Source organism: Trichosurus vulpecula, chromosome 7 (assembly GCF_011100635.1).
Source record: "Trichosurus vulpecula isolate mTriVul1 chromosome 7, mTriVul1.pri, whole genome shotgun sequence".
NCBI classification, from domain to species: domain Eukaryota; kingdom Metazoa; phylum Chordata; class Mammalia; order Diprotodontia; family Phalangeridae; genus Trichosurus; species Trichosurus vulpecula.
This window is the reverse complement of record NC_050579.1, coordinates 55620154-55637611: the sequence shown is the minus strand read 5'-3', so window position 1 is coordinate 55637611 and position 17458 is coordinate 55620154. Positions and strand designations below refer to the sequence as shown.

General features: G+C 45.4%; 1 protein-coding gene across 4 annotated transcripts in view; it reads right to left on the bottom strand.

Moving 5' to 3' along the window:
• Nucleotides 1-15054, bottom strand: part of SYT6 (synaptotagmin 6) — a 55723-nt gene extending 40669 nt beyond the window's left edge. For all 4 annotated transcript variants that reach the window (XM_036767704.1, XM_036767707.1, XM_036767705.1 and 1 more), the window contains exons 1-2: nucleotides 14777-15054; nucleotides 12058-12616 (exon numbers count right to left, since the gene is read on the bottom strand). In XM_036767704.1, the coding sequence (XP_036623599.1) occupies nucleotides 12058-12616; nucleotides 14777-15039 (822 nt within the window). In that variant the 5' untranslated portion in view covers nucleotides 15040-15054. The remainder of the gene's footprint in view (nucleotides 1-12057; nucleotides 12617-14776) is intronic.
• Between the last annotated feature and the right edge of the window lie 2404 nt (nucleotides 15055-17458).

The window sequence follows — 17458 nt, the reverse complement described above, 5'->3', positions numbered from 1 at the left end:
CTGCCTTCCTTTGTCAGTTAGGTGAGCAAGGCAGTTGTCACTGATTCCTGGGTGTTGCTCTTGGCCCAGCTCCGACACAGAACCTGCTGGAGTGCTGTCTACAGCCTCAGTTGACTCAGGGTACTCAGAATACTAAGGGTTAAACAGTTCCACCCACCCCCAAGCTATAGGAAGGAACCAGAGGAGCGCTGTGCTGGAGCCAAAGAATAATGAAGATAATGAGTCTAGGCTCAAGAGACCAGGGATAAATGAAAATCCAGGAAAGGCAATCAGGCTGCTGTGCAGCTCCCTGCCAATTGGCTGCTAAATAGGCTAACGTAGAAGCCCCCTAGCCTGACCCCCGCCCTAGGCCTGGCAGAACTGAGGGCAGGGGGTGGGGCAACTGGCAGTGAACTGGCTGCAGCCACGGTGGCTCATTCAGCCTCTGTGTTGGATTGGGACTGGCTTTCCTTCATCTATTATTCAGAGCAGGCTGGTGAGGCGGCCCAGGCTGCAGGCTGGGAGAGAAATTGTCTCTCGTCTGGGCAGGCAGCCTGGGTACAGTTCCCGGTTTTCCCCTCTTGGGGCTTGACTGTGGATGGGGATTTGTCCTTTGACCTTTTTGAGATGACTTTGGAGATGTCTACCTTTTCCAATTCTAGGTATGATCCTTTCTGATCTAAGACCTGTGAATTAATTGGCAACTCCTGTTATGAAGACTCCCCTTGTACCCCCAAAATTATACTGACTGGCCACTCATCAGTAATTTACAGTCTTAGAGAGATGCCTCGAGGTACTGAGAGGTTTAAGCTACGTTGTTTTTATAGATTTGGATCTGGAAAGAACCTCAGAAGTCATTTAATCTACCCTCTCATTTTTCAGACGAAGAAACTGAGACCAGAGAGGATAAGTGATTTGCCCACAATAGGTCAAGTTATAAGTGGCACATTAAGGACCTGACCCCAGGTATTCTGGCTCCAAACCTAGCACTCTTTTCCATCTGGAGCATGAAGTGACTTGCTTCTGCTCACTTAGCCAGTATGTATCAGAGGCAAGACTCAAATCCAGGTTTTCTAGCTGTTCACACTGCCTCAACAGTGGGGGTCCTGAGGGTATCAGGCAGGGCTGGGAACCTGCAGCCTCAAGACCACATGTGGCCTCAAGGCCGCAGGTTCCCCACCCCTAGTAGAATCTCAGAGTTGGAAGGGACACCTCACAAGCCATCTAGTCCACCCCATGCCTGGACAGAAATCCCCTCTACAATATTGCTGACAAATGATCCACTTAAAATAGAGGTAAGCTAGGTGGCTAGAATGTTGGCCCTGCAGTCAGGAAGACTCGAGTTCAAATCCTGTCTCAGAAACTAGCCCTACGACTCTCGAAGAGTCTCTTAACCTTTCTCAGCGCTAGCTTCCTCATTTGTAAAATGAAGATAAAAATAGCTCCTACTTCTTAGGGTTATTGTAAAACCAAATGCGATAATATATGTAAAGGAATGTGCAAACTTTAAAGCACTACATAAGTGTTAGCTATTATTATTAATATTACTAAAGTCCTTCCGGATTGGAAAATTCACTACCTCCTGTCCACTTTTGGGACAGGTCTGATTGCTTAGAAGTTTCCCCTTATTTTGAATCTAAATTTGCCCTTCTGCGCCTTCCATCTATCACCTTCTAGATTTCTGCCTGCAAAGGTCAAGTGGTATGGGCTTCTATGTCTTGGTTTGTAGAAGACCATAATAGCCCCTCCCTGGGTAGCCTTCAGTAGCTTGTTTCAAACTACCTCACTGTCCAATCCTTGTCTTTTTATGATGGGACTGGTCTGGATGATCTGTAAGGTTTCTGCCAGGCCCAGCATTGAGTTATTTTGTAATCATTTTTCTACATGGCAGTCCCTCAAAAACTTCAAGATAAGCTATCGCATTCCCCACTAAGTCTCCTAGTCTCTCAATGAAATACCCCAACTTCTTTCAACTGATTCTCATAGGACATGGCCTCCACTTCCCTCACCATCCTCTTTCCCCTTCTCTGGATGTGCTCCTGCTGTCCAATATCTTTCCTGAAACGTGGCACCATGGACTGAAGCACAAAGTTCCGGATGTACTCCGACCGAGGCTGAATACAACAATACCTTCATCTTAGGTAGTACGAATTCTATTTCCATTTTACAGTCAAGGCTCAGAGAAAGCAAAGGACTTATCTTTGATTACATAAATTATAAATATCAGAGCCAGGATTCCAACCAAGTTCTTCTGGCTTCAACACCAATGTTCTATTCACAACACCATGCCAACTCTCAACCTACCTTTATAATTATGTGTTTAACTGTTTTGTCTCCTGTTAGATTATTAACCTCTTCAAGGACCTGAATCTGGCCTTAAATGATCGATCAATCCATCAATTCTAAGTGATCTGTCTATCTATCCATCTCTCTCTCTCTCTCTCTCTCTCTCTCTGTCTTCTCTGGGTTCAAGCCTTGCTGACTTACTGAAGAGTTAGAGAATAACCAGGTTATACCTTTCTCATTAAAGGTTATACCCTCTGTCCCATCCAGTCCTCCTACATGCAGAGACTAAAGCTGGGAGTCTTCAAACCTAAGCTTAGCACTTTGAAGGTGCCGTTTAAAGCTCCGAGTCGATGGTGCTTTGAAAATTTCTATACCAGCGTGATTTTGTGAGTCACTGCTGCGGATCTATCATCGGTCAATTGCTGGTCTTTGCAGCTACCATGTGAAGAAGTGTGGGAGCCAATATGGAGTCTCCTTTGACCTGAATATCTAGGGGTGAGAAAGGAATGAAATGAAATTTTCTCCAACCAGGCAAGCCTGTCCAGGGAAGCAAATTTCCCCTCAATATACATGGCTGAGGTCAGAGAGGACACAGTTTATTCACTGGGGCAGCCCAGGGTGATGTAGATGCAAGTTTAAGCCTGTCCAAAGGAAGCTGTTATCTTTCTGCCTCTCAGCCCTGAGCAAACGCTTCACTCTCCAAAAGCAATTGAAGAAGCCAGTCCCACTGCCTCTCTTTTGCTGTTTTATCCCTCTAGGTACAAACTATTCCAACCCTGTCCTCAGACATGGCCCCAAATACCCCAGGAAGCCTTCTCTAATTAGTCCAGATAAAATTTTGTTCAGTGCTGCATCCTTTTAGCAAAATATTTATATACGTATTATTATATACACATACTATATATACATATAATATGTACATTACATATATTTTATATTATATAATATGTACCTAATAACTATAATAATATGCATATAATAATAATAAGAGATAATGTTTATCTAGTGCCCACTAAGTACTAGATACTATGCTCAACATTTTGCAATTATTGTCTCATTTGATCCCCACAGCAACCCTGGGAGGCGGGTACTACTGTTATCCTCATTTTACAGATGAGGAAACTGAGGCAAACAGAGCTTAAGTGACTTTTCCAGGGTCATATAGCTAGGGGGTATCTAAGGCTGGATTTGAATCCAGGTCTTCCTAACTTCAGACCCTATGCTCTGTCCAGTGCTTAGAAACCTATTAGTTGGTATGTGTTTACATATCTCACTGGAAGTCTTCTTAAGTTATTCCCCTATTAGCCTGGGTCTTTTCCAGGAGGAAGTGCTATATCCTCATCTCTATCCCCATCCTTCAACCTCCTCACAAGTCAGTTCAGGGACCTGCACATGGGAGGGCTTGGAATGACATAATGCCAAGAACAACATCAGCAGGACAAACTGCTAGAAAAAGGCAGAAGGTAAGTACCCGCAAAAGAATCCCACACCTCCCCCCTCAAGTGATAGCTTTCAGGAGGAAAAGGGGACAAAGGCGCTGGATTATATGATCTCCGAAGTCTCTTTTGTTCTAATATTCTATGATTAGCAGCCTAATAGGGAGAGAAAACACTTCCAGCAACAAATCCTTTGGTAAGTTCAATCATACAGGGACTCATTCCATGTTTGTCCTTAGCTATGTGACCATATGCCCTCTCTAATTTCCCATTAACATTATAGGTCTTCAATTTCTCCTGCTGAGCAAAGAGAGGGAAGCAGAAGGTTGAGAATGATGGTCAGTATAAATGCAGGGAAATGTGAAGAGGATGAAAGGACTAGGGTTCATTACTCCCTTGATTTTGTTGTTCCCCTATGTCAGAGTAGGGACTCCCCAATACTGTGGACTTCCCCAGATCCCAGAAAACAGTCGAGAATTCTCTTTAAGGATTGCCATTTCTGAGAGGATCCAGCTTAACTCACTCTCTAGACTACTCTACCTCTCTATCAGCTGCCTCTTTCCCCCCACTTCCAGCATAGGAACCCTTCTCTATACTGTCCCCCACTTCCTAGCTCCATTTTATGTTTCATATTTCCTTCTTAAGGGTTAAAGCTTTTTGAGAGTAGGAACCATCTTTTTCTTTTATTTGTATTGCCAGTACTTAGGACAGCTCCTGGTGTATAATAAACACTTAATAAATTATCTATCATCCATCCATCCATCCATCTATCTATCTATCTATCTTTTGGGGAGCCTATACTTTACATTTTTTAGGAGAGAAAAGGTGTACTGAAATGACGCCCAACAGCTTGGCATTCTGGAGATTTATGTCTATAATGGGAATCTACAGCTCACTTCCTTGCACTGTTGACACTAACATGTTTGATGTAAAAGCCAGAGAACCAAGGGCTTTCTTGAAAGCACTGTGGTGGAGTCACAGACTGGTTGAGCTGGTAGGGATCTTAGAAGTCAGTCCAATCCCCACACTTCACAAATATTAAAGCAGAGACCCAGAAAAGCGAAGATACTTGCCTGGGATCACACACCTAGTAAGCAGCAGAGCTGGCACTCAAATCCAGTCTTCTGGCTCCCACCTCCCTTCCTTAAAGGCCTGGCCTCCTTGTCCTCCTCTCTCACCCCAAAGCATAAGGCACAGAGCTTTATTAGTACTGTTTCTTCCTCTAGCCGCTGCCTCCCTTCTCCCACTCTCACTTAGCTCTAGACTGATTGGGACCCTTGCAAAAGGCAGGAAGACGAGGAGTTCATTAGGGTCACTACCACACTGCATATTTATGGTGCCAATTACAAATTCTCATCCCCTGCCGCAGAACGGAATCCACGGTAGGATTAGTCGCACCATACGCATGAGGGTCTAAGGCCTCCTCAGCAATAATGAAAATATTACAGAGATGTTGGCAAACCCAGGTGACGGCTTTTCCATTACAATGATAAATCTATGGCTTTATATAGAAATAATAAGACTGGGCCAGGGTAGGGGGGCCATGCAGAGGTAAGGAACAGCCCTTATTTTTGTCAATATAAGTACATGGAGGAAGGTAAGAGGAAGCTGGGAAATGTGGCGAATTACTGATGGTCCTTCTTGAAGATAAATAGAGGTAACAGAAGCTGGGAAGGAGAGAGAGTCTCCTGCTTAGGTCTACAATTGTTTGAGTGGCCTCAAAGCGAGGGGAAAGATAATGACCACCTAAGATCATGCACCCAAGCCCAAGTTTCTGTGATTCAGTGTTTGGAAAAAGAGAATTGACAAGCTGAAGCAGGAGAATCAGTCTGCTTGTCTCTAACCGTGCGGAGTGCAAATTCTAATTAAGCAGTCTCTGAAATTTGTGAGGGGTTGAAGAGTGTATGTGAGCACATGTGTCCCAAGGCTCCGTTTACTTTGCTGCCAGTAAAGGAGCATTTTAAAAAATTTTTGTCTAAGGGTCTACTGAAAGCACTTCTTGGGGTGAATTTTATTTACCATCCAGTCACTGAAAATGAATGGGGGAATGACTTTATAATCTTGGACTTTATAATCTAAGACTAAGGTGAGCATCGTAGGAAGGAGAGAGGTACCTGTAGGCACCTGGTCCCCTTAACCCTTACCTGTCTGGACTCCTTGCTGCAAGAGTGAAAAGTGATACTGGAACGGTATCCAAAGAATACTTTTAACCCCAAAGCAAATCTGCTCTACTTGGTCTTCAAGGCTTCTAAACACCACAGCACCCCCAATTCCCAAAGGCAGCATGGTACAGGCAGAAGAGTACTGGATCTGAAGGCCGAAGACTCGTGTCCAAATCTCAGTTTTACAATGTCCTGCCTTTATGATGTTGGGTAAGTAATTTCATTTTTCTGGGCCTGTTTTCTCATTTGGAAATTCATGGGGTTATACTAGATGGTCTCTAAAATCCTTCCCAACCTGAAATCTATGATTCCTTTGTCACCCTTTCCCCTGCTCATCACCTTATGTTGTTTCCTAGCTGGCATCTCCATCCAGCCACATTATCCTGCTTCTCGCTCTCCACACAGAGCCTATCCATTCTAACTTACTATTTCTGCTTATCACCAAGCCATATTCCAACACTCCTTCAAAACCTGGTTCAGTACTCATTGTATCAAGAGCTATACAATATTTCCTTCAGGAAACCTTCCCTGATTCTGAATCAATAGAATTGATTCCAATTTTGATCCCTTCCTCACTATATAGATATCCTCAGTGTTTATGCGCAGCATTTCCACTAAATCATGCTGCATTCATCCATTCGTTCAAACGTAAAGAGCGTAAGAACAGGAGGCCTGGTTTCAGATCCCAGTCTAGCCACTGACTAGCTGTGTGACTTTGGGCAAGGCTCTTACTTTTTTTGACCATCAATTTACTCATCTGTAAAATGGGGATACCTGCCTCACGGAGATGTTTTACAAATTGTAAAGCATTACACAAATGAGTCATTTTATAAGTAGCAGTATTGGTTAAAGGAAGAGTTCACTGGAATTAAAGTGTGAAGATCTAGGTGCAAGTCTTGACTCTGCTGACCCTTACCAGTTGGGGGTCTCTGCAAGTTACTTGGCCTTTCTGAGTTTGTTGTCTCATCTGAAAGTGGGAATGATCATATTTGTACTTCATGCCATACGCAGATCTGTTGCGAGGAACATGCTTCAGAAACTAGGAAGTGCTAGCCAATGTAAGCTATTGCTATGGAGCCTTCTCCGGAGTGAGAGGCAGTATGGTTTGGTAGCTATAGAGTTGGCCTCAGTGTCAGAAAGGTGGGGCTCACATCCTACCTTGACACTCATTGGCTGGGGGACCCTGAGCAAATGATTTAACCTCCTATAGCTCTCAGCAACTCTCTCTAGGACTGTCAGGCAATAATCAGCAGCAGTAGAGGGAATTTACTCTTTGGGACTACTCTAATAAAAGCACAAGTCTTTACCAACCTCCTCCCTCCTCCAATGTTACCAAGCATCAACTATGTTGAGAGAGAGAGAGAGAGAGAGAGAGAGAGAGAGAGAGAGAGAGAGAGAGGCAGGAGGAGAGAACCATGTGAGGCAGTAACAGGGAAAATAAGATTCTACATAGACCATGATCCTTTGGGAATGTCCTAGTTTTATTGGAGCAATAAGATGTAAGTAAATTAATTAGAATATTGTATCAGGCAAGATATGATCATTTGCCTAAAAAGAGTGATATAGACAAGCTGAAACAAAAAAGGGGTCACTAAACTGTCCGTAAGGCTCTGCAAAGCCACATACTGATTTAGAAAACCACATATTTACATTATGTTTTACAGTATTTTTATTTATCTTGTTAAATATTTTCTAATTACATTTTAATATGGTTCAGGCTGCACTCAGGAATGTTGCAGAGCCTCATAATGTGGCAGAGGGCCATACATTTGACACCTCTGATGTACACAATACATCTAGAGAAGGGGATGATGGGAGAGAATAGCAGTAGGAAGGCCTCATGGGAGAGGCAGAGGAAGAAGAAGGCCATTCTAGGTAAGGGGAACAATATGAGATAAGGCCTAGAAGTGGGTACGAGCAGAGTGAGCTTGGTGGAATGGATCAGCCTGGGTGGAGCCAAGGGTTTTTAAGCTGAGGTTGGAAGCACAGGCTGAGCTTCCAGCACTGTGGAAGGCTGAGGAGTCTGGGCTTCATTCCGAAGGCACTGGAATTCTTAGGCAGGAAGTGAGATGATGAAAACAATACTTTAGAAAGATTAATAATCAGGTGGCATGTGCCACAGGATGAATGGGAGTGGAGAGACACCACAGGCAGGTCCTTCGTCTTTATCCATCCCCTCAGTAACTACTCTAGTTCTCTTTGTACTCCATCCATCAATCCTGTAGATGGGCCGACTTGGGCCTTCAGGGCCAGGAGAAAATTGGGATTTCTAAGAGTCATCATGAACCAAAAAGCCTGCTTGCCCTCTGTGCTCTCTGCGCCCTCTGTGCCCTCCTCCCCCTCTCCCCCCAAAGTGACAGGGGATATATCTTAAGGGAGGCAGGATGAGCTGTTCTTGGAAGAGGTACTCGCATTCTGCCAGGCTCCCTTCAGAACAGTGAAACTGGCCAGCGTTCAGGAAGCGGAGCACCTCTGGGGAATCATCCCTCACGGGGCAGGCCCAGGGGAGTCCCAGAGAAGACCTGCCTGTGAAGTGGAATCATTGAAGATAGGGGTTCAAACCTTTTTTGTCTCATAGACCCCCTAGGGCAGTCTGGTGAAGCCAAGGACCCTGTCTCAGAAGAATCTTTTCAAATGCATAAAATATATGTGATTACAAAGAAAAGCAAACGTTAGTGAAAGGAAGATGTAATTGTTTCCCATCCAAATTCACAGATCCACTAAAATCTATCTACAGACTCCTTAGGGGAGTTAAGATAAAGAACTGTAATAATGACGACGACGATGATGATGATGATGATGGTAATAGCTAGCATTTATATAGTGCCTACTATGTGCCAAGTACAATCCGAAGCACTTTATACTTATGATCTCATTTGATCCCCACAACACCTCTGGGAGGTAGGTGCTGTTTTACTCCCAGAAGAGGAAACTGAGGCAGAGGTTAAGTGACTTGCCCACGGTCACATAGCTAGGAAGTACTTAAGGCTGGATTTGAACTCAGGTCTTCCTGATTCCAGGTGAAGCGCTCTACCCACTGAACCACTGACCTGCGTCATCCCTCCCATCGTGTGAACAGACAGACACTTTCCATTCGCCGAGGTCTAGAACTCCTCAGAGTAGGGTGATTTCTTAGAGACCAAGAAGGCTTAAGCTCGTGTCATCCCTGGCTGACCACACGGCCTCTCAGGTCCATTTCAGCTCAAGGCTGATGATGCTAAGGTCCTGGTGTCTCATCGGGGTGTGGCTATAACCCTGGGTTCTTGGAAGCATAAGCTCTGGCTGGTCCTTCCAAACTAGAAAGACTTCTTCATGTGTGGGCCTGACTTCCTCGTGATGTGGCTAGGCTCTTAGGTCAAGATCTCCTTGTCTTTGAAGTCAGAATCACAGGATGTTGGAACTGGAAGGATCTGAGAGATCATTTATTTTAACCCCATTATTTTGCAGGTAGATATCACAGAGGATAGAGCACTGGGCCTGGAGTCAGGAAGGCCTGACTTCAAATCTCCCTCAGACACCTACCAGCTGTGTGACTCTGGGCAAGTCATTTAACCTTGTTTACCTCAGTTTCTTCATCTGTCAGATGAGCTGGAGAAGGAAATGGCAAATCACTCCAGTATCTTTGCCAAGAAAACCCCAAAACTGGGTCACAAAGCATTGGACATGACTGAAACTACTGAATATGCTGCAGATGGAGAAACGGAGGTTTAAAATGATGAGGATTCTTTCTCAAGATCACCCAGCTAAGTTAGTAACAGAGCAGGAACCTAAGGAAACTGTCCACTGCAGGTCTGACTGAAACCTCTTCCATCCCCCAAATCTCCTTCCTGAGGTGGAAGCAGAAAGAAGGCAGCCAAGGGTGGGGAACCTGTGGCCTTGAGGCCACGTGTGGCCCTCTAGGTCCTCAAGTGCAGCCCTTTGCTAAAGGGCTGCACTTGAGGATGTAGAGGTTCCCCACCCTAGGCTCTGCTCTTGAGGACCTAGAGGTTCCCCGCCCTAGGCTCTGCACTTGAGGACCTAGAGGTTCCCCGCCCTAGGCTCTGCACTTGAGGACCTAGATAGAGGTTCTCCACTTGAGGACCTAGAAATTCCCCACCCCTGCAGGATGCTATGGCCTAGAGCACAAGCGGCTGGCCTCCTAAGCTCTTCATTCTGTTCTTGTTCCTACTTCACCTCCTGCCCCTCTGTTGGGGCAGATGCCTGTTGCCTCCTCTTGGTTCTTCTCCCCTGGGCATTCCCCTGCATTGTGCATAAGTAGAGGGTGGGGACAGAGTTTCTCTCTAGGATGTATACAGTCACCATAATGGATTCTGTCCCTTGGGAGACTGAGAAGCAAGAGCAGAAACAGATGTAAACTTCCAAATGATTTATAGACAAAAGCTCCTGGGCTCTGGGCCGACTCTGAGTTGCCACTCCTTCCCTGCCTTCGTTGCCCTGATGCCTGTGCTGTTGGGGATGCAATGTTGGGAAGGCAGAAGGAGCAGGGATGTTGGGAAGCCACGTATGGCTAGATAGGAGCCCTAGAGGTGGAGAGAGTCATAGGTCTTTGGAGGAACAAATGGACAACTCCAGGCAAGCAGCATTACTCCTTTCATGATTGGCAGCTGGAACTGACACCAGCTCCAGAAGTGTGTGTGTGTGTGTGTGTGTGTGTGTGTGTGTGTGTGTGTGTAGATAGATGCTGCCCCAGTGTTGCCTCTTGAGGGTAGAAGCAGAGGCCATCTGGAGATCAATTTGTTTCTTCTCATTTTGTCTCTTTCTATCTCTCTTTGTCTCTGTATCTATGTCTGTCTCTCTCTCTTACCAACAATTCTTTCCTTTCCCTACCAGTTTAGAGTGTGTTCCCCAATTAATCAACCAATAAGCATTTATTAGGCACCAACTGCACACCAGGCCCTGTGCTTTGTATCAAAGATACTAAGATAACAATGAAAGAATTCCTGCCCTCGAGGAGCTTATAGTCCCCTAGGACCTTCATTCAATATATTCCAGCAATTCAATGTAGCTTACATTTATTGAATATCTTCTATGAAAGAGGAAGGCCAAGGATGGAGAGAATTACTTTGCACCAAATGCCAGAGTGATATTGGACAAGGGAGGATCTCAACTGGCAACTGCTAAAGGTACGCTATCCAAACCTATGTGACTGGAGATGTTCATCCAGCTAGCATACTCAGATTCTCTGTGAGACCTCGCTCTAGATTCCACTATACTATAGCAAGGAGGTCTAGCAACACCAATGATACCATATATAACCCACCACCCACCTGTATATACCATCTGACATGCACCAAAGGGCTCTGAAGACATAATATATACCAAGCCAAAGGCACTCAGGGACACTTTTCTGCCACGCAGAAGAATCTAGCACCAATGGACAGAACTGACCACATCTGGGGAAAGTAGGTAATTGAAGGCCATAGGGATTAGGACTAAAGCCTCAGGACTGTGGCTCTTTGGGGCTAAAAATATCCCACTTGAAACTCCTTCCCCCTGTCTCTTTGTTAAGTCATGCCCTTCCTTACCTTTAAAACCCTGTTTGAGACTGAGTGCCAGAAAGCTTTCTCTGAATAATCTCAACTCACTGGGATCACTCTGGCCCCTCCTCAGCCCAGATGCATATAGCTCCTGACAGTTCTACTAGCCTCCACAGCTTTTCATGCCATTGTTCCAAATGTAATCCATGAATCTTCATTTGGCTTTGTCCCTTTTTCCTATTAGATCTTAGAGCTCACCAAGAAAAGAGACCATGGCTGTTCTTTATTATCTGCTCCAAGCACTTTAAAAAAGGCAATGTCGTCTGTGGGTATTGTCATCTGGTTGACTTCACCCCACTTCTTACTTTTGTTCCTTGGGGTGCATGAATCATACACACTCAGTTTTAAGATGGGAAACTGAGGTGTGGTGGGCAAGAAGTCTCAAAATATGCAATAAAGGAGGAACAGAGGCACCAGAATTATAATTCACTTTCTATGTTCTAACCTTTTGGCTCTGTTTTCATTTCCACAACTTGGAACAGGTTCGGGATGACTTTCTGAGAGCTAGCCAGGCACCCATGGGAAGAGTTTCCAATGTCCCCTGTTTCGCCCTCCCTGTTCTGGAGGTTATCCAACAGACCATCAGAAAAAGGACTGTCTTTTGAGAGATGCCAACCCTACCCCAAGAAACTATAGGAAATAGAGATAGGTACTCACACTGGTGGCGTACTGAATGTCCTTCCAGATAGAGGTCTCTCGGGACAGGTCAGAGGCCTCAAAGAGGTTGTCCAAGATAACCTCCCCAATCATATCATGGCGAGAAAAACGGTCAAAGTCGAAGACACTGAGATGGAGCTTCCGGTCAGCCAGCTCCTCATAAGGAACAGGGAAGTGGAAATTCTCGTCAAATGTGGGATTCAAGGTCTTGCGATGCACGCGGGTCTGCAGCTTGCACTTGCGGTCAGGCAGGAGGTAGATCTTGACGTAGGGGTCTGAGCTGCCGCAGAAGTCCTTGGCGGGGAGGTCAAAAGCCTTCAGGATCCGCACAACCAGGGTTTCATTCTCATAGTCGTACTTCAGGCTGAAGTTGATCTTCCCACAAGTCTTGGCAGCCTCATTCTTACCTTCCTCATCATCCACAGACTTTTGCTTGTACAGCTCAGGCTTAATGCGGCCAATGCTGGTCGGCTGCTCAGCAGCAGGCGGCAGGTCATTGCCATAGTCCACACTGGAGACGTGCATCTGCCGGGGCAAGTGGCGCTTAAAGGAGGTGTGCCTGGGAGCAGGCAAGGAAGGGGAAAAAGAGGTCAGGTCTTCATTCAACAAACAGTTAAATACCTACTATGTGCAAGGCACCGAACCAGGTGCCAGGAAATACAGAGTTGAAAGTGTCTTCACTTCTTTGCCTTTAAGGATTCATAATTCAACACATTTAAACTCAATGAGGACGTATCATTCAATTACTGTGTACATTGTGCCAGGTGCTAGGTGAGATACAAAAGTTAGATACAACATGATCACTGCCCTCATGGGATTTACAGTCTAGAAAGGAGATGTGACCTCTACGGAAATAACTGAGGCAGCTGGCATAGTGTAGTTAGAGTGCTGGATTTGAAATCAGGAAAGTTGAGTTTAAAGCCTGCTTCAGACACTTTATAAGCTATGTGATCCAAGGTAAATTCATTTAATCTCTCTGGGCCTCAGTTTCCCTATATATGAAATGAGCATAATAATAGTTATGTCAGAGTATTGTGAGGATCAGATGAGATAATGTATATATAACATACATACATACATACATACATAATTTAAATAAATATCTATAAAGCATTTGCAAACATTCAAGTGCTATATGAATGCTAGCTATTAGTAACAGTACAAAAATGCATAAATGTGAAAGAGAAGTAAAATAAAAATGTTTTTTGAGGACCAAGGAGGGAAGGCTATTACTAAGGGAGTGGAATCAGGAAGGTTGTGTGGCACAGTCAGTAGAGTGCTTGGAATCGGGCCACTTGAGATCTGCTTGACTCTAAAAATTTCTCAGTTTCCTCACCTGTAATATGGGCATGATAATCATCATTCAGCCCATCTCAAAGGCACTGTGAGAAAATGCTTGGGAAATCACAAAGTCCCATAGAAATGCATTTTTCATGGAAGAGATGGCCATTTGATTTGGACCTTAGACGTTGTGTTAGAATGCAAACAGGAGGGACCGGGGACTAGGGGAGGCATTTCAGGCATGGGGAACAGCTTGGGCAAAGGTTCAGCAGTAGGAAAACAGGGGTGGGGCAGTGTAAGAGTAGTCCAAGTTGGGCTGGAGGTAGAGTATGTAGCTAGATGGCACCATAGTGCATAGAGCACTGGACCTGGAGTCAGGAAAATCTGAGTTTAAATATGGTTTCAGACACTTGATCTAACCATGTGACCTTGGGCAAACCCCTATTTGCTTCAGTTCCTAATCTGTAAAATTTAGACAGACTGAAGAAGGAAATGGCAAACCACTCAGTATCTTTGCCAACAAAACCCCATCGACTTTGTCCATGGGATCACCTAGAATCAGACCCCACTGAACAACAGCAGAGTATGCAGAAATGAATAGCATTGGATAAGGAAAGGTAGGGAGGTGCCATACTGTGGATGCCTTGACTATTTGAACTTAATAGGCAATAATGGACCACCGAACATTTCATTTTTTTGCCTAGGACCAGATCTATGCAGAAGGAAGGTCAAGTTGGCAATGGAGTGAGGGACAGTTTGGAACTTGGGGGTGGGAACAGGGAGATGGGAAGACAGTTGAGTGGTAACGAACCTGCACAACCTACAGGAGATAAGACAATACAATGGCCATGAGAGATTGGAAGAGGAAGAGAGATCCCTTTCAGCTGCAGGGAAGAAACTTCATGCAGGAGGTAGAACTGGTGTTAGTCACTGAAAGAATGGAAGGTTTTCAACAGGAAGAAATGGGGAGAAGGGCACCTGCAGGTGGGAGTTGGGATCCATGCTAGTTATAGGGTATGCCAAGCTCAAAGACACAGAGGTGAGAGAAGATAGGAGGACAGTAGGGCTTGTAAGGAGGAACTTTCAGGTACACACAACCATGTGTCACCCCGGACCCCTCTCCCTTCTTGGAAGCCCCCACTGATGAACTACTCCAATAATTGCACTGTTACCCTCTTGGCTAACCTGCTGGTCTTTAAATGCTCCCAAGTCATTTCCAGAAGTTTATATTTCTATATGGCTAACCATTTTGTCCCATCTTCTATTGAGAAAGTATTTGTAATGCATTTAGCACAGTGCCAGGCACATAGTAAGTGCTTAATAAATGCTTGTTCCCTTCCCCCTTTCCCTTCCTCTGCACTCCACATAGATATAGGGATGGGGGTGGGGGGAAAGAGCAGGTATGTGTTTGTAGGAGACCAGAGGGTAGACTTCTCACCTGATGGATGAGGCCGGCTCCGTGGTCTGCCGTTGCAGCCTTGTGTGACGCATGATGTGCTCCTTAACGGACATCTGCACTTCCGCCGGGATGTCTGGCGATGTGTGGCTGATCTTCACAGCTGCCTCCAGGAAGCCAAGGGTGTTGGGGTCCTTCAGCTTGTCGGCCATCGTGTCTTTGGGGCTGGGGCTGGGGCTCTGGGGGGCCGCCAAGGTAGGGTTAGTGGAAGAGGGGCTGGAGGCCTCCTTGTTCCTCCAGGGCATCCAACACAGCTTCCAAAAGAGAAAGAAAAATACTGCCACCAGGGCCACGCCACACACAATAACTACCACAGCAAGGAGGCTGACGGAGGCGCCTACCAGCAGGGACAGAGCAGGCGGGGGAGACAGAGACAGACAGAAGAGGGGGAAGGAGATGGCAGAGGGGACAAGGGGGTAAGGAGTGAAGGGGGAGAGGGAATGGCATTGGCAGGAGAAGCAGGGAGGGAGCACACATGGAGGACAAAGAAAGGAGAAAAGAAAAGAGTGGTCATGAGAAAGCTGCCAGGTCAAAGGAAAAAAATGGTTTTCCAGCCAACTCTCAATTTTCCATCATGTGGATTATCTGCAGAAATGTTTTTGCCCCAGATTAGGTTGTCCACACCACTGGGTACACATCTAGGCTGTTCCATCTCCCTGGTGTCTGGTATATTCTCAAGGAATGAAAAATAAATTGATAACAACATGTAGACTCGTTGAAGACTCTAACTGAATCCTATGCTCCCTCTGTGTCACCCACAGTGTTAGCCTAGTGCTGGTTAAGTGAGAGGTTTAATGCCATTGATTTGAGTTGAAATGTGATACTTTAGAGTATGGCATATTACAAAATAAAAGAGAATGCCCCCTCCTCCCATTTTTTGGTTGTGGTAGTAGGGTTTATCTACTGTTTGAGATTATTGTATTGTGGCTTGGATCCATTCATGGGGATAATTGAGAGTCTTACTGGAAAACCTTCTCATTTAGATGTTATGGTGGGCGGCCTGGGACAGCACCCTAGAGTTACTGCTGACCCATGAAATCAGGCCAGACGAATCCCTCCCTCCGTTCCTCCCAACACACTTCTGGAAGATCCCCCCCCACTACTCCCCAAAGAGGGGGCTTGCTAATTAGAGTAGGGTAGAGAATGGAGGTTACCTCCTAGAGACAATATTAACCAAACCACCCATATCACCCCAACATCCAAACCAAGGTCATGCCCACCACACCTGGGGTAGGTTCTGATTCTGGGCAGAAAGGTTAGAGGAGACCCAGGACAGAGGAGGAAAACTGAGTATCATTTTTTCCCAGCCAAACCTCCAGGCAGCATTGGGGCCTTATCAAAGAACATTGGCCCAGGGTTCTTCTCTGAACTCTAACAAGCATCTACACCTGCTTTGGGTATCTATTTTCTCATCCTTAAGATGAAGAGATTTTAGTACATTATTGCTAGGGTCCCTTTCAGCTCTAATATTTAATGAATCTGAGACAATAGGCTCCCTGGGACCAAGTTAAATCAGGCTCCAGGGGCCTGAAATGAGCCTTTCTTAGCCCTAAACTTCCTCCCCTAGAATGCCTGGGGCTAAGAAATCGCCTCATCTTCAGAAGAGGGTAGCAAAGGTAGGTCTGTACATATGGTGTTATTATGATTGAGAGCACCAAGACAATCATAACGCAGCTATTACACAACCCTAAGTCATTATGTGAGGGAAAAGATAAAACAACAACACATGTGTCACAATTTCAGGGAGGGGGAGTAGGGGCGGGGTTGTGTGGGGAAGGCTGCATTGGGGCAGATCTCCAGAGGAATTGGAATTGGTCCCTCCCCAAAGGACAGCCTGGAAAACTGGTTTTCTGGTCCCTTCTAGAACCCACACTGGGCTTCACAAGCAAAAACCCATCCACCAATTCAAGGAAAAAATCAGCTAAAAAGATGTCCTTATTTTAAGTAGTTGGGCGTTTCTAAATACTTCACATCTGTTCCCTGTTACATCTGTTCTGGATATAATCCCTAAGAATATGAGTCACCTTAAAACACAAGGTATTTCTAGGACTTTGTTACCCTTTGATCATGCCTTCTCTTCTCTGATAATAATTAGAATTTTAATGTGAATGGAGTGGGGGGAGGGAATCTATGGAACACAGTACATTTAAATGTTAAGTCTGACAAAAACCTGAATCCAGATTAATTGATCTGGGTAGTTGCTATTTTGAATGCTCTCTGAAACGCATGCATCCAGGCTGCTACTCTCAGGCTGTGACTCAAAGCAAGTGAGGTTCACATATTAGGAATGATAACCCCAAATTCCATGCTGACTTTATGTTGACCAGAAGGTGCTTTATTGGGGAGAACTTCTTCAGGGAGAAAAAGACTGAAGCTCACAAATCTCTGCCACAGGCAGGGTTGTTTAGCTCAGCTCAACGGCAGAGAGACCAGGGTGATGGATTCAGTTGCTTTCAAGGCATCAGAACTGAAATCCAGACAGCCTTCATAACATTGTCCCCTATCACGAGGGGTTTGGGGTGACTGATGGCTCGAAGTGGAGACTAGGAGGGTATACTGAATGCTACTGACAGGTAACACTACTCCCCAGTGGACCTGCTACAGCTAACCCAGTGGCACCCACCTTCACCTATAGGACACAAGCAAGAAAAATTCCTTTAATCC